This window comes from Myxine glutinosa (assembly GCF_964187855.1).
Source record: "Myxine glutinosa chromosome 12 unlocalized genomic scaffold, kmMyxGlut1.1 SUPER_12_unloc_2, whole genome shotgun sequence".
Taxonomy (NCBI): Eukaryota; Metazoa; Chordata; class Myxini; order Myxiniformes; family Myxinidae; genus Myxine; species Myxine glutinosa.
In genome coordinates, this window is record NW_027616356.1 from 340,694 (window position 1) to 364,283 (window position 23,590).

Below are 23,590 nucleotides of genomic sequence, written 5' to 3' on the forward strand. Positions count from 1 at the left end.
TTGAGCTGCAGATCGAGCCACCGAAACTGCGAGAGAAGTCCAGAGTTGAGCTGCAGATCGAGCCACCGAAACTGCGAGAGAAGTCCAGAGTTGAGCTGCAAATCGAGCCACCGCAACTGCAGCCACAGCAGCGTGAGGCCTGGACGGCAGTTTGGAGCAGGGCCGCGAAGGGGCGGCGGCTGCCCAACGAGTCGATCGGGGCAGGACTAGTTGGACCTCCCTATCCCGCCAGCCATCCATCTCCTGCCAGTCCTATCATCATTCCCCGTGTAAGTGTGCTCGTAGTCTGTCTTTTGTCTTGTACCTGGGTAGTAACAATAAGTCTGTATAAGCTAGTATTTTCACTGTGTCACCTGCGTCTCATGTGCTTGTAAATAAACGTGACTGCTGTCTTTTTGCTTATGTGTGTGAATAGTAAATAAATTTAGTAGTATTTCCAAACCTTTCCTTGCCTTCGTTTTCCTCTTTGCATTCGGTCGCTTTAGAGTTTTCCATATTGGGCAGCCGCGGTGCAATACGGCCAACGTTTGGGTGGAATCGGGTTCTAGTCGGAGAATAACGGTTCGGTCGCGGTAATACCACCGCTCGGTCAAAATAACATCTTTAACCGCGTCCGTAACAATTGGTGTCAGGAGTGGGATACGAGGCCCGAAGCGCGCTTAACGCGCTCAAAATTACAAGCAGCTGAAAAATTGTGTTTTAAAGAAAAACCCGAATTTTGAAATCGTGCCATGGCTGGTCAAGGCGATCGGATGCCGGTGGGTGAGCTAGAGATAGACGGGGTGGAATCGACCCAGGACCTCGGGGAAATGTATATGGAGGAGGTGGTTGAAGGGGTTCCAGGCGCGCAAAATGGCGCTCTCGCGCACGAGGTTACAGGCACACAAAATGGCGGCCTCCCGTACGTGACGGCGATAGCCGGACCCGCAGTGCCAATGGACTGGGGCGTTTTGATGATGCATTTCAGTGCCGCTCTGAGAGGTGACAGTAAGGGATTTGATGCAATGATGGCTACTCAGGGGCTAGACGCGAAAAAAGCGAGGCACGAAGCAAGGTACAACCCGGTTGGATTTCGGGAGCAAATGAACGCCACGGTAAAAAGAATACAGGAAGACATTGACCGCAGGTTGGGCGAGCAGGTCCCACGGGTGCACGAGGAGGTAACGCGGGTCGAGAAGCGCCGGTTGAACGAAGTTGAGAAAAGCACGGGTAAAAGGACAGGGGTATAAATCGCGACCCGGGGTTTGGAAAAGCCGGCGACCGCTGAGGTAGAGGAGGGTGTTTTATTAAAGCCAGCGGTCGTCGAGGTTAATAAAGAAAAAGCAGTGCTGGGAATTAAAATTGAAGAGATGACGGAGGTAGCCCGGGAATTGCAGGGAGAAATGGAAAATGTGCAAAGTCCCTGCTCACATCACGATGCTGTGCTTAACCCGAATGGAAGTTTGCAGGTTTTGGTGCAGGGAGGAAGAAGAACCCCGAAGGTGAGACGTGCTGTGTATTGTGCGGGGAGATTTTGTAAAAGGATGTTTAGCGACAAAAGAATTGTCGCGCGATTGGGATCGATATGGCACCCGGGCGTTGGTAAAGGGTCCCGTGTGAGTGGAAATGGCACGCGTGGGAGGAAAAAGTGTGCGTCGGCGAGTGGGTGTGCTATAAAGTGTGGGAGTGAAACTGAGTGCGAGCGAGAATGCACGTCGGGATGTACGGAGTGTACGTGCGAGGGTGAGATTGACACGAGGAGTGAGTTGGTGGTGGAGCGGGTGCGAGAATGCACGCTTGGAATGGTTGAGGGTGTGCGAGGAAACACACCTGAGTTGGTCATGGCGCGAGTGTGGGAGAGCCCATCTGAGTGCGTTAGTGGGTGGATGCCAGAGTGCACGCCCATGGTGAGTGTTACGGAGGACGTAACGGAGGAGAGGTGTGCGCAAGAGTGTGCGCGAGAGGTGTGGTGTGTAACAGGGAGAGCGTTGGTGGAATGTACGGACGGCGTTGGAACGCCAGGTTTTGTGAGGGTGAAAGGGGTAGCGTATGCGTGTGAGCTGGCAAGTGAAGCATCGACGGTAACCGGGTTAGTGGTTAGGGCGACAGATAGCCGATGCGAGCACTCGGGGCGCAGTGTGCTTTGTTGGGTGCGAGGCCCGGCGCGGATCGATGCTGCGTCACTTCTCTTCGAAGCGTCGTTGCCGATTCGGGCTGGGCCCCGCCCCGCATGGTCGAGTCCGGGCCTTGGCGGGCGAGGCGACCGGTCCGGTTCAAGGGCGAGTGGGAGGAGGCGGAACGGTGCCCCCTCGTGGGGACGGGGTTCCGACCGGGGGAGATTGAGCCATCGGGCCCGGGACCGCAAGGTGCCGCGCCGAGATGGTGCGTGGAATCTCGGCCCAACCAAACTACCTCCCTTGAACCGAAAGCCGGACGGATTCAACCTGCAGGCGACCAAACCACCCGAATTCATTGCTCGGCTTTGCGAAGCCGAGTTTAATGATGTCATGACGCACCGAGGCTAGGATATAGCGGACTGTGATGATGGTGATAGTGATAGTGATAGTGGTTTTGATCCGAAATTTATAATAGTGAGTAGAATTGGCAGTAATTGGAAAAAATTTTGATTGGTTGAAATTTGGTGAGCAAAATTGATAGTGGGACCTCCCCGATGTGGTGGGATGGGCAATCCACCATCCCTCTCAGGGGGGGGCAAAGGAGCACTAGATTATGGGGTTTATGGCAGTGAAAACTAGCCCGGGTGGGTTAGGATATTGTGTGTAGGGATCTAGCGAAGATGACATTAGGTAACGTTAATATTAGTTAGTGACAAGGATACCTGTAGTGGGGACGCAGGTAGATTAGTGTGGATGATAATGACGTGGGAGCGCAATAGTTAAAAGGGGCGACTGGGAAGCGCAAGTTTCAGAGGGGAGCAGTTAGATGAGATGATGCCGTGTGAGTGTTGGAGGTGTATAGAAGTGTATTGTGAAAGGTGTGTGAAGAACAGGTGTGATTGCACAGGTGTGCAACTGAACAGGTGTATGGAGCAGTGTTTGAGTGATGGTGATGGTGATGGTGATGTGTATTGTGTTGACCAAATGGTCCAGGGAGAAGGAGGGTGCAGGTGGCACCAGGTATGATTGCACAGGTGTGCAACAACAGGTATGACACCAGGTGTGTGGAATACATGGAGTGTGGAGTATATGGAGGATTGGAATGGATGGTCGTGGAGTGAGTATGGTGGAAACAATGGAGTGGCGTGGATGGTGCGAAGGTGTGAATGGGGGAAGAGTGGACCCCCATCACGAATACCCGGGGCGGGTAGTGTAAGTGTTAGGTAGAGGGTATAGGTAAATTGTGGTTGGATATTGGCATCTGTGGTGCGGGTGAGAGAATGGTATTTGGATGGGTGCATTAGTGTTGTGGAAATGGCTTGGCGTGTAGCCTGTTAGTGTGTGTAGTTGGTTTGGGCACTCCACCACTGTGAGGATGTCGGCCAGGTGAGGCCGCAGGTGGGCTCTGGGAGCCGGTAGTTGTTGTGGATGGGGCCCGAGGATCCGGAGGACGGACCCGGGTAGCCCAGTGCCAGAAGGCACCAAGGGGTGACAGAGCCAGGAGGGGCCTTCCCCAGTTAGATAGGTTAGGGTGAGGAGCTAGGTAAGCTCGGGTGGCAACTGCAGTGGTGGAGGTGTGCAGGTGGGTAGACCTGCTGGGAGAGCTACACGTCACAGCCCAGAAATTGTGCAAGGGCACCGGGAGATGAATCGGGGGAGTGAGACCCCAAATTGAGAAGCACCACAGTTTGGGCAATGGGAATTGGTTTTTAGAACCCATAGTGTAAGTTGGCCAATGGATTGGCAGGGAAAGACCCCGGGTAGTGTAAAGGGTGTTAAAGTCATTTAGAGGATAGTTAGGATTGAAGTCTCCTCGCACCATCTACATGCACTCACCTGAAGTAAAGATGACGTACCTCCACACCATGCCATGTTTTGATTATTTTTTATTGTGCAGATGTTTGGAATGTGAGACGCATCATGACGTGGGTGTGACATTGTGCTTGATGTTCCATCTCTCCCTCCTTATGAGAATTGATGATGAATTGATGATGGCAAATTTTGGATAGTGGGGGAGTGAAGACGAATTTGGTATAAGGGAAATAAGGGGAAGACGTGACGGTAGCGACGGATTGGTAATGTGTAGATTTTGTACATATGGGGTAAGGGCAAGGGTAGTGTAGGTGACAGGGGGGTGACGTACGGTAGGGACGAGCTTTCTCACTTCGCCCTCCGTACGCATTTCGCCTTGCATTGCCTTATTGATGTGTACCCTTGTGACCTTACCCCTCGCTCATTTGTCTCTTTTGTCTCCCACATGACCTGTGCGCCATTGGGCGCCGAGGGGAGCGTGCGTGGGTCGGCCATTGTGCGCCCGGCACTCTCAGAACCAGCTGTCTGCATCGATGCACCACATTATGGACCACATGTCTGTGGCCGAGCACCACTTATGGACCCCATGGGTTGGGGCATGGCCCCTCTGCTGGAACCGGCCATGAGGGCCCGAAATCTTGCTGGCGGACCTTGGCCACAGGGCACCGATGCCCCACAGGTGAACCACACTAGTCGGCCCTGTGGGCCATAAATAAAGAAAATATAAAAAGGACACATTGGGTGCAAGTTTTAATACAAATAGGCTGCCAGTAAGAACATGAAAGAAAGACAACATCTGGAAGAACAAATAATAATAACCAGCAGAGGGAGCTGAAGAGCAAGAGACCACCTGCAGGGTTAGGGGTTGTTGATTTATTTTTATTATTAAACATGCATTGAACACTGATGAACTGTGGTGACTGCACCGATTGGTGCTTGAGGGTGTGTTGGTGCGTTTTTGGGTGCTTTCATGGTGCGTCGATGCAGAGCAGACTGTCTCCCCCCCCCCCAGAAAGAACAATTACAGGTCCGGGTTAGTTTTGTAAATAAAAGCAGAGTCATTGTAAATAATGCCCCCCACCGTCAGTGTGTAGTTTGAAGACCATTCCGCAATTCGGTTAACTGTGGGCGTAAGTCTGTTAGGCAGGGTGCAATGGAGCAGCGGGACACATTTATTTATGTTTTAAAAACTGTCGCACTCAGGGTCAGGTTAAAAGTAGAGGGAACTACACCTACGTGTCACACTAAATAAAAGTTGTAGGCCCGGGACGTGCCTAAGAGGAGGAGGGTGCAGTGTTGCGGATATGAGGACTGTATTTTTTTGATTGTGTGTATTATTATTATTGCTTATTCTGCGCCTCCTGCCTCCGGAGCTGTGTAAAGGTCAAAGGGCGTCCCATAATTAGTCCATAAAGCATCCACACCACAGCCAATCATAGAATACCCCTGTTCGATAGTTATATCTTATTATGTGTTTTAGGGTAAGGCTGTGTCTCCCATTAATTGAAATACTCCATTGCACCAGTGAAAGAGATAGATTCCCTTCATTCCCATTCCCAAAACTTCCATTCCCCCTTTTTGTCAATTGCCATTCGCATTGCCAACTGCATTTTGGGCGGTTTTCTCTTCATCGGCCATTGACCACGAGGCAGGGTTGGGGAAGAAAGGCGGGTCCCCACCTCGTCATAGAGGGGAGGAGTGAGTCAGCCCCACTCAACCAACCACGAACAAGGGGTTGGACTTGGAGAGGGTGTGGAAAGAAAGATCGAGGAGGTTCGCGAAGGTTGAGGGGTGGGGCCTATATAACCCACGGCAGGGCGTTTCCAAGAGAGATGATGAGCTTTTACCGAAACTGCGAGAGAAGTCCAGAGTTGAGCTGCAGATCGAGCCACCGAAACTGCGAGAGAAGTCCAGAGTTGAGCTGCAAATCGAGCCACCGCAACTGCAGCCACAGCAGCGTGAGGCCTGGACGGCAGTTTGGAGCAGGGCCACGAAGGGGCGGCGGCTGCCCAACGAGTCGATCGGGTCAGGACTAGTTGGACCTCCCTATCCCGCCAGCCATCCATCTCCCGCCAGTCCTATCATCATTCCCCGTGTAAGTGTGCTCGTAGTCTGTCTTTTGTCTTGTCCCTGGGTAGTAACAATAAGTCTGTATAAGCTAGTATTTTCACTGTGTCACCTGCGTCTCATGTGCTTGTAAATAAACGTGACTGCTGTCTTTTTGCTTATGTGTGTGAATAGTAAATAAATTTAGTAGTATTTCCAAACCTTTCCTTGCCTTCGTTTTCCTCTTTGCATTCGGTCGCTTTAGAGTTTTCCATATTGGGCAGCCGCGGTGCGATACGGCCAACGCTTGGGTGGAATCGGGTTCTAGTCGGGGAATAACGGTTCGGTCGCGGTAATACCACCGCTCGGTCAAAATAACATCTTTAACCGCGTCCGTAACAGTATATATATACTGTATATATATACTGTATATATATATATATATATATATATATATATATATATATATATATATATATATATATATACAGTATACATATATATATATATATATATATATATATATACAGTATACATATATATATATATATATATATATATATATATATATATATATATATATATATATATATATATATATATATATATATATATATATTGTTGTGGTTTTATAACCCTCACTTTTGTAAATAAATAATAACTCTTGTAAATATCCCATCATTTAATAAGGTTAAAGGTTGCACGCATAGTTAGGCCACAGCAACACGTCGGACACCATAGGACTTTCAGTTATTTCCTTAGTATGTGTTTCAGATAAGGCTGTGTTCCCAATAGTTGAATCTACGTTGCATTAATTAAATAAGATAGGCCCCATTCGCTTCTTGGCCAGCCGCTCTCTCCAAGCTACGCCAGTATGCGCCCCTACAGTCGGGGCTTGTCCCTCCCAATTCTATGACGCGCCTCTGCTCGACCAGCAGCGTTCGCTGCCTCGCTCCAAACGCCATTGAACACGCGGTCTCCGGCTGAGGAAAAAGGGGGCGGGACACGGGAACGAGGCGTGGCCCTGTCAACTCGCCATCAAGGGCGGAGCCGGTGAGCCCTCGCCAACCAACCAGGGCTGAGGTGAGCTCGCTACCAGGCGTGGTTTCAAAGAGTGCGGATTGATCTGTGATCGTGTAATATAAGCGCCAGCGCAAGCCTTTTTACGAGAGGGAACAGAGAGTCGACTCGGGGCTGAAACAGACTGCGCAGGGAACCATCGATGGTAACGAACTGCACCGGGGATTGCGTTGCACGAACTGATTATTGAAGAACTGCGCCGAGAGAGCTCGTTGTTACGAACTGCCTGTTTGATACGGACCTTGTTTGATCGGGAGAGAGAGAGCGTTTGGCACGCTATACGTACGCAGCATTCCAGCCCCTCGCATATGTAAGGTCCGCTCGCGGTCAACGCCAACGACGCGCTGCCGGCCTGTTTCCATCACCGCCACGGCACGGGTCGGGACCGGACGAGGAGCCTGGAACCATCTGCCTGGACCTTCCTCCCCTACCACTACAATTCCGAGTGAATCTGTCTGTTTGTCCTGGGGTCGTGATAAGTTAAGACTGTATAGATAAGCTTGCCCTGTGTCCTTTTGTTTCTCCTTTCTTGTACATGCTTTTGTTTCCTCTTCTTTGAGTCTTGTAAATAATTAATAAACCCACTCTTTGTTCTTCCCTTACTCTGGTTTCCTCTTATTCGATCGCCTCCATCCTTTCTTTCAATTGAGTACCTGTGGCACGATTTGGAAACCGCTCAGGATCGGGTTTAGTCATTTGTTAACGGCTCGGATCGCGGATTGCTAACCGCTCGGCAATATTCCATCTTATCCGTGGTTCGAGCGGGAGTTATTTCCCTGCTCGCGGTCGGGGTTAGTACGTAGGTATTTGGGACTTCATTGACCAATCACCCTAGCTAATTCCGACCGGGAGGAGCGTCATAGCTTCCAGGATTGGGGGACGGCCAGCTTAAAAGACAAGGGGATTATAACCCCCCTTGATAAGGGGAGCACCGACCCCCGAATCCGCAACAATATTTATATATATAATATATATAATAAATATAATATATATAATATATATATATATATATATATATATATATATATATATATAGAGAGAGAGAGAGAGAGAGAGAGAGAGAGAGAGAGAGAGACAGAGACAGAGACAGAGACAGAGACAGAGAGAGAGAGAGACAGACAGACAGACAGACAGACAGGTCTGAACAATCAGCTTTGTCACAGGAAATCCTAATGATTTTGAAGGTCATGGTTCCCATGGCATCAAGAGAGGCAAGGTTTGAGGCAGATGTGCCACTCCAAAGGGGAGAGCAGTATTCCATCGAGCAGCAGATGAACACATTATAGGTCGTTAAATATGTGAACTTTATTATGTAAATGCATTATAATTTGCTCGATTAACAATATCATTACAGCTTGTTGTGCCCAATCGTGTAGTAGGGTTTCTTTTATTGTTAATCCCACAATATGAATAATCTTATTGTTTGGTTTCCTTTCTTTTTTTAGATCCAGAAATTGAAATCCCGACAATTGACTTCGATGCCTGCAGACAGATACTTGTGCTCATGGATGTATCCTGTTCAATTAGGTTCAATACCCACTGTATAGTGAATGCGATATGTACTTCATTTGAATAAGAACTTACAAAAGATGATATTCAATGGAGAAACATTTGAAACGATTGAAGGAGAACCCCATTGGAAAATCAAAGTTTGTATTGGAGATTATTTGATTCCTAATTTCATTTGCCAATCTTGGTATTGATTTCATGAAAAATTCCAATTAATTGCTGAAATATTTTATTTATAAAAGTATTGCACTGTTCTTTACAACTTTTGTGTGCGAGTCTTGATGATGTCACAAAGGGAAATTAAGGCAATTGTACAGACAAATGTTAGTATACAGTATTTTCTTTCTTTTATAACAAAATACACCAATTCCTTTTTGTGTCGTTAACATTATGTTTACCCATGCTAATTTGGCACCACAAAATTGGTGGTCTGTGTGTTTTGAGTAGGTTAGATTTCCATGTATTAGGGACTTGTCAGAGCAAGTCATCTTGTTGCACATTGCGCTGATGATGTGGCATATGTAATTTATAGACAGTATATCTAGGAGAAGATTAGGTGTGTAAAATCCCATCGTCAGTGGGGCAGGACCAAGTGAGGACTTGTACCCACAAAAAGGTGCAGGCATTTGCGCTTCAAAGGGCCATTATGGACTGTTTGGACAGTGTGTACAAGCTATGGTGGTGAGATGTGCTGTAGGGCCTAGAAAAGGGGAGGACTTTTATTTATAGGGGCCGCCCCCATTGGGGTGGGATGGCTCTTGGGGTGGCAACCTCCCACTAGTAGCGGTGAGCAAATCACAGGACTTGGCACAGGCGAAGGCGGTCCCAGAGTGCGGAAGCCTGGTGGAAAAGTATAGAGAGTCCACGAGGGCTGGGTCTGGACATGCACGTAAGTAGCGTTGGAGTGGGACCTTGTAAAAAAGATCACTCTCTGTTTCAAAGATCAAAGATCCCGGGGCAGACGGCCTGTGTTAACAGAGGCTGTTGGACATGACAATATTCAGCAATTAAAATGTATTGATCTGCATCAAATCAGAATAAAGCTCCGAGCTACTATATGGTGTCCCAAAAGTAGTGTAGTGATCTGTCTGAAAACCCGCTGTGCCTGAACAATTGAATTACCAATTGTAGAGTACAGTTCAATAATTGCAGCACGTTCTTGATCTGTCCATGTTTTCATGGTAAATCTCTAGGGTTAGAGCATCAATCTGGAAAAAAAAACATCACATTGTTTGGCATTAACCTTTACAAAATATCAAAACGGTTTTGCCTAGTTTTTTTTAGGCCTAGTTTTGGGCCAAACTGCAGTTGCTATGATAACGGAAATAGCATTTGCTGTGGTGTTGTTCTGAAAAAAAAAAAAAATATTTTATTTTAAAAACTTTAAAGTTTGCATAATGCAACACATTGGTAATATTAAACTTTCAAAAAGCTTTTGTCTGTAGTTCTGGAAATATTTAAACAATAAAGCTTGCTCAGTAATTGGATTCCCTTTGATGTCACCAAAATTAATTTGCATAAAATACCTGAACTACAGAATTCTAACTTTGAACCTCAATGTATTTGAGCGTCTATTAGAGTATTTTTGTGAGTTTCACCCTTATGCTCGGAAATCGAATAAAGTTGTTCTCTTTAAAATGACCCTCGACCGTTGTGTTCCACTTTAATGTTGCATCCTTTACCCGAATGTATCCCAGAAAAATTGTTCAGGTACTATGGAACTCGAGGAATTCAAAGAGTTCTGGAAGAGACTTGTAAACTGGCGTGTACGTAAACAGTTCCCGAATGGACTTCAACTGGGGTTGTGGGTTCAATGTGCACACTCGATGTGATTGTGGCGTATAATGCTTACCCCTTGTGGGACTGTGGGTTGAATCTATACCGATGGTGGGATAGTGCAATGAGTACATGTACCCATCGTGGGAGTATGGGTTGAAGTTGTACCCATTCACCCCCCTTTGCCTCTCTCCCTTGTAAGGTACTTTTTGAAAGCGCAGATGTGGACCAATCAGGCATGCTGGATCCTCAAGAAGCAAGGAATGTTTTACGAAAAGCAGGTTAGTTGTATTCAGTGATTTAACAGCCCCACCCAATTAAAATCTACTACCGTATATGAGAGATGTCTGTTTGTCTGTGTCGCCATTTTTCTCAGAGATGGCTGAACTGTCAAACTGTCAGAGGTTTATCAGTGAGTGCCTGGGAGTGTTTTAGGCAATAAAAAAAACAAAAACGTTTTTTGGAGTTAAAAAAATTTTAAAATGAAAAAATAAAAAAGATAGTTTTTTGGAATAAAAACAAAGAAAAAAAAAGATGGTTTTTTTGGAATTAAAAAAAAATCTATTTAAAAAAATAATCGCTCGATAGTGACGAAGCCTTTTAAAATCAATGACAGTTATATACAAGTACACATTCGCATAAATAAATACAAAACAATCACCAGACATTTTAATACAAATAAAGCAAAATTCCAGAAGTGTACGAATTTCTTAGTACTGCTTCTTCTTCTTCCTGAACGGCATCACACTTAACTCAGAAACGTGAGCCACATTCACCCACCAGCATATATATGAACACCCTTCCTCTCCTGCCTCCCCCCCTCCCCTTCCTCCCTCTCCCCCTCCCCCCCTTCTTCCCCCTCCCCTCCTTCCCCCTCCCCGGCAATGCCGGGTACTTCTGCTAGTATATGTATATATATATATATATATATATATATATATATATATATATATATATATATATATATATATATATATATATATCGTTGCGGATCTCTCGAGCCCGTCAACGTACAGGGGCGGGGGGGTTAAACCCCTTTTCCCCCTTCGAGTCCACGAGGCCGAGTCGCCACTCCCGTAGCGAGCGTGCGGAAGGGTATCTGGTCGAGTCCCTACGATACACACACAGCCACGTGAACGGGGACTGGATCTCGCACAAGCCACGCTAATCGGATACGCCGAGCGGTTTGCGTGTCACGTGACTTGTGCCGTTACCTTTTTTGAACCCGATTGAGCGGTCTTATTCATACAGTGCGAAGCCAATGGATGGAAATGACGGGAACGATCAAATGGAAGGAAGAACACAGGTTTATTATTATTTACACAGTGATCAGGGTAAAGAGAAGAGACACAGAGCAGATACTTAATCAATCTTATTTAATCCCCGGACAAGGGCCCACTCACTCACGCAGGGAAAAGGAGGAAGGACAAGTTCGCGCTCCAAATGCGCCTTGGCGCCGGTCGCTCCCGGACAGCTCGCCGGGCGTGGCCCTCGGATGTTCGCGGCACGTGTGCAGGGAGCTCGTTGGCGTCTGTGGCCCGGCATGGATCGTCTTCGCAAGCGCGTTATTCACAGCCGCATAGCGCAGGGCACAGGGAGAGTTCGTGCACAGAGGGCTATATCAAGCAACCAACTGCCTTCACTCGTGACTCGTGGCTCACTGGGGCTCTGACTCACAACGCTCTCTCTCTCACAACGCTCACTCAACGCTGGGTCACCGGGGCACTGCAACGTCTCTCACAACTCTCAACGAACCACGAACCCACCTCTGCGGGCCCAGGGCATGGTTTTATATCGCCCCTCCCCAGTCTTACCCGAATGTTCCAAGTCCCACCTCTGGCTGCCGTTGTGAGCCACTCCCCTTGAGCTCCGATTGGCTGCTTGCCGCTTACCGGCCACTCCCCTGCAGCTCCTCCCTTCGGCCTGCCAGACTTGTTCCAGGCCGAGCACGTGGCATTCTAGCCCAAAGAACACCTAACTTACTGGCCTGCTCAACGCATACTAACACAGGAAAGGAGACTACGCTTACATTTAATAAGAAATAACTGAACTAAAGCGAGGCTACATGTTGTGGTGCAACTACCTACGAGGGGGGTCATCCTTTATTCGCAAAACCGCAACAATATATACACACACACACACACACACACACACACACACACACACACACACACACACACACACACACACACACACACACACACAAACACACACACACACACACACACACACAGTAATGGCATATATATACAGACGGAAGCCTCTCCTCGGTGAAAGACACATGAAATCCTGCTTGGATTTTGCAAAAAAGCACCTAAAGGATCTCAGACTGTGAGAAACAAGATTCTGTGGTCTGATGAAACCAAGATTGAACTGTTTGGCTTCTGTCTTGACACTCTGCCATAGAGCCCAGATCGGTGGAGTGTTGCAGTGATGGTTGTCCTTCTGGAAGTGTCTCCCATCTCCACACAGGATCTCTGGAGCTCAGCCAGAGTGACCATTGGGTTCTTGGTCACCTCTCTTACCAAGGCCCTTTTCCCCCGATTGCTCAGTTTGGCCGGGCTGCCAGCTCTAGGAAGAGTCCAGGTTGTTCCAAACTTCTTCCATTTAAGAATTATGGAGGCCACTGTGCTCTTGGGAACCTTTAATGCAGCAGGAATTTTTTTTGTAGGCTTCCCCAGATCTGTGCCTCGACACAATCCTGTCTCTGAGCTCTGCAGGCAGTTCCTTCGACCTCATGGCTTGGTTTTTGCTCTGATATGCATTGTCAGCTGTGAGACCTTATATAGACAGGTATGTGCCTTTCCAAATCATGTCCAATCAATTGAATTTACCACAGGTGGACTCCAATCAAGGTGAAGAAACATCTCAAAGATGATCAAGAGAAATGGGAGGCACCTGAGCTAAATTTCAAGTGTCATAGCAAAGGGTCTGAATACTTATGTCGATGTGATATTTCAGTTTTTTCTTTTTAATAAATTTGCAAAACTTTCTAAAATCCTGTTTTCTTTTTGTCATTATGGGGTATTGAGTGTAGATCGATGAGGGAAAACATGAATTTAAACGATTTCAGCATAAGGCTGCAACATAACAAAATGTGAAAAAAGTGAAGGGGTCTGAATACTTTCTGAATGCACTGCATAACTCAATGGTGAAGAATCACTTTTAAAAAATTCTACTAGCTGGATCCGGATCTGGACCTTCACCAAAATCGAATCATTTCGAACTTGTCACACACCCAACCTCCCCACCAAATTTAGTCCGAAACCATCCACACCTTTTTGAAATACTGTATCCTGTTCACAGACAAACAAACAGGCAGACAGAGGTGAAAGCATGACCTCCATCCACCTTTGGTGGCAGAGGTGAAAAGGAAGAACATTGACATAATCTGTTAAATCATTTGGACTGCCACTGTACGTAACCTGGTGCTACCTGCTGCATGGTCGGGTTGGTGGTGACTAAACCGACTCCTCTCAATGGCCTGCCAGTGGGGAACATGCATGACATCTGCAGGACTAAAAAGACCTGACAAGGAGCCTTCCTTTGGCAGCCAATGGCCATCCAGTCAGGAGATGGTGTCCGAAAAACACCCATGATCCGATTGGACTGGTTCAATGGTTCATGCCAACTCAGGTAGCTTGAGAAGGGTAGTGGAACCATTGATGGAGCAAATGCCATCAAAACGCGGCTGAACTATTAGCCAACAGCAACCACAAAACTACAACCATGGGGAAGAAGGTAGGTACGCTATGTCGCTGAAGCCATGGAAGGCATGTTTCTCGTCCGGCGGATGATACAGCAGTAACATTCTGTCCAAACTTCATCCAGTGGGTGACACAAGTGGCATTCTGCCTCAATCCTGTCTGGTGGATGGCACTGTAGTGACATGCTACCCAAACCTCATCTGGTGGATGACACTGTAGTGACATGCCACCCAAACCTCATCTCGTGGATGACACTGTAATGACATGCTACCCAAACCTCATCTGGTGGATGACACTGTAGTGTGTAGTGACATGCTACCCAAACCTCATCTGGTGGATGACACTGTAGTGACATGCCACCCAAACCTCATCTCGTGGATGACACTGTAATGACATGCTACCCAAACCTCATCTGGTGGATGACACTGTAGTGACATGCCACCCAAACCTCATCTGGTGGATGACACTGTAGTGACATGCCACCCAAACCTCATCTCGTGGATGACACTGCAGTGACATGCTACCCAAACCTCATCTCGTGGATGACACTGTAGTGACATGCTACCCAAACCTCATCTGGTGGATGACACTGTAGTGACATGCTACCCAAACCTCATCTCGTGGATGACACTGCAGTGACATGCTACTCAAACCTCATCTGGTGGATGACACTGTCGTGACATGCTACCCAAACCTCATCTGGTGGATGACACTGTAGTGACATGCTACCCAAACCTCATCTAGTGGATGACACTGTAGTGACATGCTACCCAAACCTCATCTAGTGGATGACACTGTAGTGACATGCTACCCAAACCTCATCTGGTGGATGACACTGTAGTGACATGCTACCCAAACCTCATCTCGTGGATGACACTGCAGTGACATGCTACTCAAACCTCATCTGGTGGATGACACTGTCGTGACATGCTACCCAAACCTCATCTGGTGGATGACACTGTAGTGACATGCTACCCAAACCTCATCTAGTGGATGACACTGTAGTGACATGCTACCCAAACCTCATCTAGTGGATGACACTGTAGTGACATGCTACCCAAACCTCATCTAGTGAATGGCACTGTAGTGACATGCTACCCAAACCTCATCTAGTGGATGACACTGTAGTGACATGCTACCCAAACCTCATCTGGTGGATGACACTGTAGTGACATGCTACTCAAACCTCATCTAGTGGATGACACTGTAGTGACATGCTACCCAAACCTCATCTAGTGGATGACACTGTAGTGACATGCTACCCAAACCTCATCTGGTGGATGACACTGTAGTGACATGCTACCCAAACCTCATCTGGTGGATGACACTGTAGTGTGTAGTGACATGCTACCCAAACCTCATCTGGTGGATGACACTGTAGTGACATGCTACTCAAACCTCATCTGGTGGATGACACTGTAGTGACATGCTACCCAAACCTCATCTGGTGGATGACACTGTAGTGACATGCTACCCAAACCTCATCTAGTGGATGACACTGTCGTGACATGCTACCCAAACCTCATCTAGTGGATGACACTGTAGTGACATGCGACCCAAACCTCATCTCGTGGATGACACTGTAGTGACATGCTACTCAAACCTCATCTAGTGGATGGCACTGTCGTGACATGCTACCCAAACCTCATCTGGTGGATGACACTGTAGTGTGTAGTGACATGCTACCCAAACCTCATCTCGTGGATGACACTGTAATGACATGCTACCCAAACCTCATCTGGTGGATGACACTGTCGTGACATGCTACCCAAACCTCATCTGGTGGATGACACTGTAGTGACATGCTACCCAAACCTCATCTCGTGGATGACACTGTAGTGACATGCTACTCAAACCTCATCTAGTGGATGACACTGTAGTGACATGCTACCCAAACCTCATCTGGTGGATGACACTGTAGTGTGTAGTGACATGCTACCCAAACCTCATCTCGTGGATGACACTGTAATGACATGCTACCCAAACCTCATCTGGTGGATGACACTGTCGTGACATGCTACCCAAACCTCATCTGGTGGATGACACTGTAGTGACATGCTACCCAAACCTCATCTGGTGGATGACACTGTCGTGACATGCTACCCAAACCTCATCTGGTGGATGACACTGTTGTGACTTGCTACCCAAACCTCATCTGGTGGATGACACTATTGTGACATGCTACCCAAACCTCATCTAGTGGATGACACTGTAGTGACATGCTACCCAAACCTCATCTGGTGGATGACACTGTAGTGACATGCTACCCAAACCTCATCTAGTGGATGACACTGTAGTGACATGCTACCCAAACCTCATCTGGTGGATGACACTGTAGTGACATGCTACTCAAACCTCATCTGGTGGATGACACTGTAGTGACATGCTACCCAAACCTCATCTAGTGGATGGCACTGTAGTGACATGCTACCCAAACCTCATCTAGTGGATGACACTGTAGTGACATGCTACCCAAACCTCATCTGGTGGATGACACTGTAGTGACATGCGACTCAAACCTCATCTAGTGGATGACACTGTAGTGACATGCTACCCAAACCTCATCTAGTGGATGACACTGTAGTGACATGCTACCCAAACCTCATCTGGTGGATGACACTGTAGTGTGTAGTGACATGCTACCCAAACCTCATCTGGTGGACGACACTGTAGTGACATGCTACCCAAACCTCATCTGGTGGATGGCACTGTAGTGACATGCTACCCAAACCTCATCTAGTGGATGACATTTTGCCCAAACCACTTTTGTACCATTTTAATGGTATAAATGGTCACTGATTGCTGTTTTTCAGTGCCTATTGGTAAGCAAAACAAACGTGTGATGTCGAGAATACAGTCTGGGTGGAGAATATAGAAGAGCACAGTAATAAGGGTTTCCCATTAGTAAACATCATTGGCTAATAAATTGCAAATAAGAAAGACAAAAAAGAAAGGGAAAGAAGTGATTTTGAGAAGCTTTGTTGACAAGTATTTAGTGTTGGCCTTCGGTACAGCAAAAAAAGAAAATGTGAATACGAAATCTAAAAATTCATCACATGGCTGCTATTTATCTTGTTTTATTAGGCCAAACAGGTAATCTACAGTGCATTCAGAAAGTATTCAGACCCCTTCACTTTTTTCACATTTTGTTATGTTTCAGCCTTATGCTGAAATCGTTTAAATTCATTTTTTCCCTCATCAATCTACACTCAATACCCCAGAATGACAAAGAGAAAACAGGATTTTAGAAAGTTTTGCAAATTTATTAAAAAGAAAAAACTTGAAATATCACATTGACAGACCCTTTGCAAATATTCAGACCCTTTGCTATGACACTTGAAATTTAGCTCAGGTGCCTCCCATTTCTCTTGATCATCTTTGAGATGTTTCTACACCTTGATTGGAGTCCACCTGTGGTAAATTCAATTGATTGGACATGATTTGGAAAGGCACACACCTGTCTATATAAGGTCTCACAGCTGACAATGCATATCAGAGCAAAAACCAAGCCATGAGGTCGAAGGAACTGCCTACAGAGCTCAGAGACAGGATTGTGTCGAGGCACAGATTTGGGGAAGCCTACAGAAAAATCTCTGCTGCATTGAAGGTTCCCAAGAGCACAGTGGCCTCCATAATTCTTAAATGGAAGAAGTTTGGAACAACCAGGACTCTTCCTAGAGCTGGCCGCCCGGCCAAACTGAGCAATCGGGGGAGAAGGGCCTTGGTAAGAGAGGTGACCAAGAACCCGATGGTCACACTGGCTGAGCTCCAGAGATCCTGTGTGGAGATGGGAGAAACTTCCAGAAGGACAACCATCACTGCAACACTACACCGATCTGGGCTTATGGCAGAGTGGCCAGACGGGGAGATTGGTGAAGACGACTTCAAACTGTCGCCTGTACACGTGCCACAGTGCAAGTGGTTTACTGACTCCTGCTGCAAACGGGGAATTATTAGCCATAAAATATATTTTGTGTGTCAATATCGTTTCATAACAGGTGTGCGGACACATCCATGATTCACTAGACATCAGGTGATATATTCATAAAGCATCCAAACATATACATGAAAGCATTTTCTTTAATGGATGCCAATTCATTGGTGTGTTTAATCTCCAAGCGTGCATATACCGCCCCCCCCCCCCCCCCCCCTTCACATGCCCGAGACAGCCAAGTGTTTGTAAGTTGTTTTCATGAAAAGTTATTTTGAAGGCAATGAATTGAAGAAAAGTTTTCAAACGTGATTATTTTATAGGCCATCTCATGCGTTTCCAATTGGTCGTGACCTCTTTCCATGAAATGTCCCATCTTGCAGGATTAGCTCTCAGCAATGAGGTGCATGGCCTCATAATAATACGATATGGTGACGAAAATCACTGCATCAGCTTCCAGGACTACATCTGCTGCATGCTTCGCCTGGAGAGCTCGATTGGTAAGAGGCATGGAATGGTTTCTGAATGTTTATAAAGACTGCCATCAATACAACATGCATTTTAAGGCCATGTTCCCTGCTAGAGCGGGGGTTAGCCTTGCGGTCCCCATGACAATCTTCTCCATTTTGCCCTATTTTCTGCATCTCTCCTTGTTAACCCCCTTGCCCGCATTTCTTCTTCCACCATCTTTAGCCAAGTCTTTCTCGGTCTTCCCCGTCCTCTACTTCCTTCTACATTAACTTCCATCACTCTTCTCAACCAGTCACTTTCATCCTTCCTCAATACATGACCAAACCATCTCAACCTGTTCCTCTTCACAGCATCAATCACAGGCAATATTCCCATCATCTTTCGCAATTCATCATTTGTCTTCCTCTCTCTCAACGATACTCCGCACATCCATCGAACCATTCGCATTTCCACCCTTTCCAGCCTTCGTTGCTGCTCTACGTTCATTACCCATGTCTCGCTCCCATAAATCATAACACTTCTCACACATGCAGCATACACCTTTCCCTTCAGCTTCAGCGACACTCTCCTCCTCATCAGCACGCCACTCAGTTCCCGAAACTTCTTCCATGCACATCTCACTCGAGCAACCGTTGCCGAGTCTGATCCACCTTCTCCATTCAGCATGTCTCCGAGGTAGCAAAATGTTTTCACACCTTCCAGCTTCACGCCGTCTCCAAGATCCAACTCAACATTTCCTCCATCTGCAGCTCCCTCTGTGCACACCTTACATTTGAATGTAGCTGCCACACTGGTTAATGACCCTCTCAGACCACTACATTTTTGATGAACCCACTCAGCACACATTGTACATTGAATGGAGTTCACTCCGACACCCTTCCTGCACACAGCACACGGCCACTTCCCAGTTCTTTCCACCTCACCACATGCTTTACCACTTGCCATCACCTTTGTCTTTCCGATATTCACCTTCAGACCTTTTGTCTCCATACATTCCTTCCACTTGTTCATCTTTTCCTTCAGTCCATCCATACTTTCCGCAATCAACACCAGATCATCTGCATACAACAACTCCCACGGTAAACCCTCCTTTACGGTCTGAGCCAGCACCTCCATCACAGCTACAAATAGTAGTGGACTTAGTACCGACCCCTGATGCACTCCCACCTTCACCTCAAACTCACCACTGTTCCCGTCCTTCGTCCTTACAGCTGTGCGTGCTCTTTTGTACATTGCCATCACTACTCTGATCAACCATTCCTCCACTCCTAACTTCCTCAATGCCCATGTCAATACTTTGCGTGGAACCCTATCGAATGCTTTCTCCAGATCAACAAACCCAAAAAACAACTTCTTCCTCTTATCCATGTACTTCTCCTGCAACTGCCTCACAATGAAAAGCGCATCTGTCGTTCCTCTTCCTGGCATAAATCCAAACTGCATTTCGTCGATCTTCACTTTCTTCCTTATCCTCCTCTCCAACACCCTTTCCAATACCTTCATCCCATGCTCCAATAACTTTATCGCTCGGTACGAGCCACACTCCAGAGGGTCACCTTTCCCCTTGTATAGAGGGACGAGGGTACTCAGTTCCCAATCCACTGGAATGCGGCCTTCTTTCACCACCAGATTACAGATCTCTGTCATTCTCTTCACACCCCAACTTCCTGCTGCCTTCAACATATCTCCCACAACTCCCGTCGGCCCTCCCGCTTTTCCACTCTTCATTGCTTTTATCGCTTCCTCAACTTCCTTCTCAGTTATCTTCTCTGCCGGTCCTAAAACTGGGTTACTCTCTATGTTGCTATTCAATGTATATGTTGTATATGTATATAATGTATATGTTGTATACTCTCTATGTATATGTTGAATACCAATGGATATTCTGTCGAACGAGTCAATGTGATTACTTTGTTTAGGAAAAACCTAGTAAATAATCCCAGTTCCCTCCATTTACTTGTCCAATCTTCCCTTTGCCTCAAAACTCACCCAATATCTCTCCACCATCACCACCCTTATCATATTCCTTTGTCCATGTTTCTCACCCACAATCATGCATTGATAGCCTTTGTATTGTAATGGTCATGTGTCATTGAGGCCTACTTGTGTTCTGCTCTAATCATTACTCAAACCTAATTATTGTTCACCGCTTTCTGCTCATTTAACAGGTATATTTAGCGTTTTGTCGCCGGACACAAAGGAAATACACCTTACCAAGAAAGAGGTAAAATTACCTTTACAATTTGAGGTGTAATTGCATCATCAAACAATAATATGATGTTTAGTAATAACAAGTAAGAGTAAGTTATTTTAATATTTTTTCTGCTGTATGCTCCACTCAAAGTTAATTATAGTTCACGTTTATTTCTGCAGTGGATGAAGTTGACACTTTATTCATAATGAAGCTGCTATCTCAGTGAAACGTGGGTCATGGAGCGAAAGCACGTCTTGTCCGGTCACTGGCTATTTTAAGGTGGGGATGTGGTTCTTGCAATAAATGGGTGGAATATCCTTTGGCTGCAACCATTTCCCTTGGAATTTCATGCTCACAACCATTTCCCTTGGAATTTCATGCTCACAACCATTTCCCTTGGATTTTCAAAGAATGATTCCGACCGAATTACTAATACAAAAAATGGTGAATAAAGTGTCTAAAACTGTTTTGTTTTCTCTTTGATAAAATAATCTTCGTCACAGTATAGAATGGTGTTATTCTTTGTGGTGAAAGTGGTAATTTCACAAACCACACACACCCAGATTAAGTACAATCTTCATCCAGGCCACATGGATATCAAATCAACTCTCACATTATTTGAGCTTGAGATCCAGTTCTCTGGCCTAGCAGGTCACATGACATTCGCCCATATGTCAAGTCTTGGGAAATTTGTGCCACCGATAGTAATGAACAGGCTATCAAAACTCTAGCTGTGCATGATTACTAGCCGAAACACTGTTAGTTTCGGTACCTGCAGTGCCCTCAATAAGTATTGGAACAGTGAAGTCAAATTTGATAACCTGCACTCACAAAGCGAAAAGCAGGGTTACGCATTCGGTTGCGCACATGTGGCTTACATGCGGCGTACAAGTGTATCTGCATTTTAAAAATCCATTTTTCGGCAACCGTTGGTCCGATTGACATTAAATTTTACCTTAGGAGTGCCTCCGCCTGTATAATTTTTTAAATCATAATTATGACGTCATGTTATGTGGTACGGATGCCATCTTGAAAAAACGTTGCACCTCAATGGAAAAAGTTGAAACAGCTCATTGTGAAGTACTCCCCATGGGGAATAAGATATGTTGATGTCATCAGTACCTTCATTATGACGTCATAATTCGACAAGTACAATGCTTGATCTAATTAGTATGAATTTTTTTTTTCCTCTGCAACTATTAGTTTCACACAAAATTTTCATCACAGGAGCGCCTCCTTCTGTATAATATTTTAATGATGGCATAGCTCATGTGGTACAGGCGCTATCTTTGAAAAACCAAAAAAGTTGCACCTCTATATCTCCAAAACTGCTACATGGAAAAAATTGAAACGTGGCTCATTGTAAGGAACTCCATATGGGGCATAAGTCTCGTTAATGACAACGTCATTGGCACTTTAATTATAAGGTCATAATTCCACAGGGACAACACATAGTCTGATCAGTTTGAAATTTATTGAGCATGATCTACACAACAATTATATGAGAGAATAGAAATTCATGATGTCATCGCTCACATGGTCTGGCAGCCATATTGGATCAAAGAAAAAAAAAACCCTTCAAAAACAGAAGAGTTGGCTCGCACAAAGTTGACTGCGCAGGGTAAGTATTCTATGAATACCATCTAGTTATTATTGCAACTAGCAACAGTACCCACCCTACGGGCGGGGCTTCAATTGGGAAGCCCAAATGAAAAGGTAAAATATCAGAAATTGAAGGCTTTTTTATTTTAAACGATTCATATAAACATCCGTTGAATCATATCACACGCAAATCATCAAAATCTAAACAGTACATGGCTAAACAGTACATGGACGATCACGTACCACGTACGTCTCGCTCGCTCTCATGTTGTCCCGATAATGATCCTTCCGCAGGGTCACCTATGGAAACCTTGTTACGACTTTTACTTCCTCTAGACAGTCAAGTTCGCTCATCTTTATGGCGCACCGGCACGAGCCGAGAACGGCCCGTGCAGGGGCTGATCCGAGGATCTCATCAAACCGTCCGATCGGTAGTAGCGACGGGCGGTGTGTACAAAGGGCAGGGACTTAATCAACGCGAGCTGATGACTCGCGCTTACTGGGAATTCCTTATTCGTGGGACACTGTCTCATTCTCAAGCCCCAGTCCCCATCACGGATGGGGCTCAGCAGTTTACCCGAGCCTGACGGCGAAGGGCAAGGTACATGCTGGCCCGTCCAGTATAGCGCACGTGCGGCCCCGGACATCGAAGGGCATTAAACGTTCATTAAAGGATTACGAAACAAAAAACATTACGAAATTACGTTCACACTGTCACGTCAAACACTACCGTGAACACATACATCGTCACAATGAGAACATCGTCACAATGAACGTTATGCGAACGCGAATGTTATGCGGGAGTCCAAACCTCAGAATGCTGGAGACTAAAGCTGAAATTGGGAAAACTAAATAGCCTATTTTACTCCTGGAGATCCCAGGATTATCCACCCAAAATATCGTTGATTGGTTCAGCAGTTTTTACGGTACCTTCGAACAGACAGACGGACATTTGGTGAATTATAGTAAGATAAACTCAAGAAATTTGGATTTGATATAAAAATATGAATATGAGGCAAGAGTACAGAAAGTCAGCTTTTATTTATTGGTATTTAATATCCCAGGCTGAGCTAACATCAGGGGCAGTAGATATAGGAGGACAGTCCTGAAGAGCAATAGCTTGCTGCAGTCCCTGACAATCTGCTTTTGTGAAATGTGAGATTTGCCAGCACTGAGGCAGCTCTCTGAATATAGCAAAAGAAATGTTGACGTTCACAAGCACATGATCAGATGAACCAATTGGAGCAGAGAAAGAGCAGAAGATATATGTGGGAAAATTAGGCATCACCTAATCCAGAAGGAAGGATTTGCTATTGGGAGAAATCCAGGTTGGAAAGTTCACAGATTGAGTCAGTTCTATGGAGTC

At 46.1% G+C, this 23,590-nt stretch overlaps 2 protein-coding genes across 2 annotated transcripts in view; one reads left to right on the forward strand and one right to left on the reverse strand.

The window, feature by feature from the left end:
* LOC137437918 (calpain-1 catalytic subunit) overlaps positions 1 to 21,088 on the forward strand; it is a 73,171-nt gene extending 52,083 nt beyond the window's left edge. Inside the window, exons 16-21 of the mRNA XM_068132660.2 lie at positions 8,480 to 8,544; positions 10,241 to 10,309; positions 10,522 to 10,600; positions 18,341 to 18,457; positions 20,597 to 20,652; positions 20,802 to 21,088. Coding sequence (XP_067988761.2) covers positions 8,480 to 8,544; positions 10,241 to 10,309; positions 10,522 to 10,600; positions 18,341 to 18,457; positions 20,597 to 20,652; positions 20,802 to 20,828 — 413 coding nt within the window. The 3' untranslated portion in view covers positions 20,829 to 21,088. The remainder of the gene's footprint in view (positions 1 to 8,479; positions 8,545 to 10,240; positions 10,310 to 10,521; positions 10,601 to 18,340; positions 18,458 to 20,596; positions 20,653 to 20,801) is intronic.
* LOC137437920 (uncharacterized) overlaps positions 1 to 23,590 on the reverse strand; it is a 422,503-nt gene that overhangs the window by 178,455 nt on the left and 220,458 nt on the right. The gene's annotated exons all lie outside the window — the stretch shown is intronic.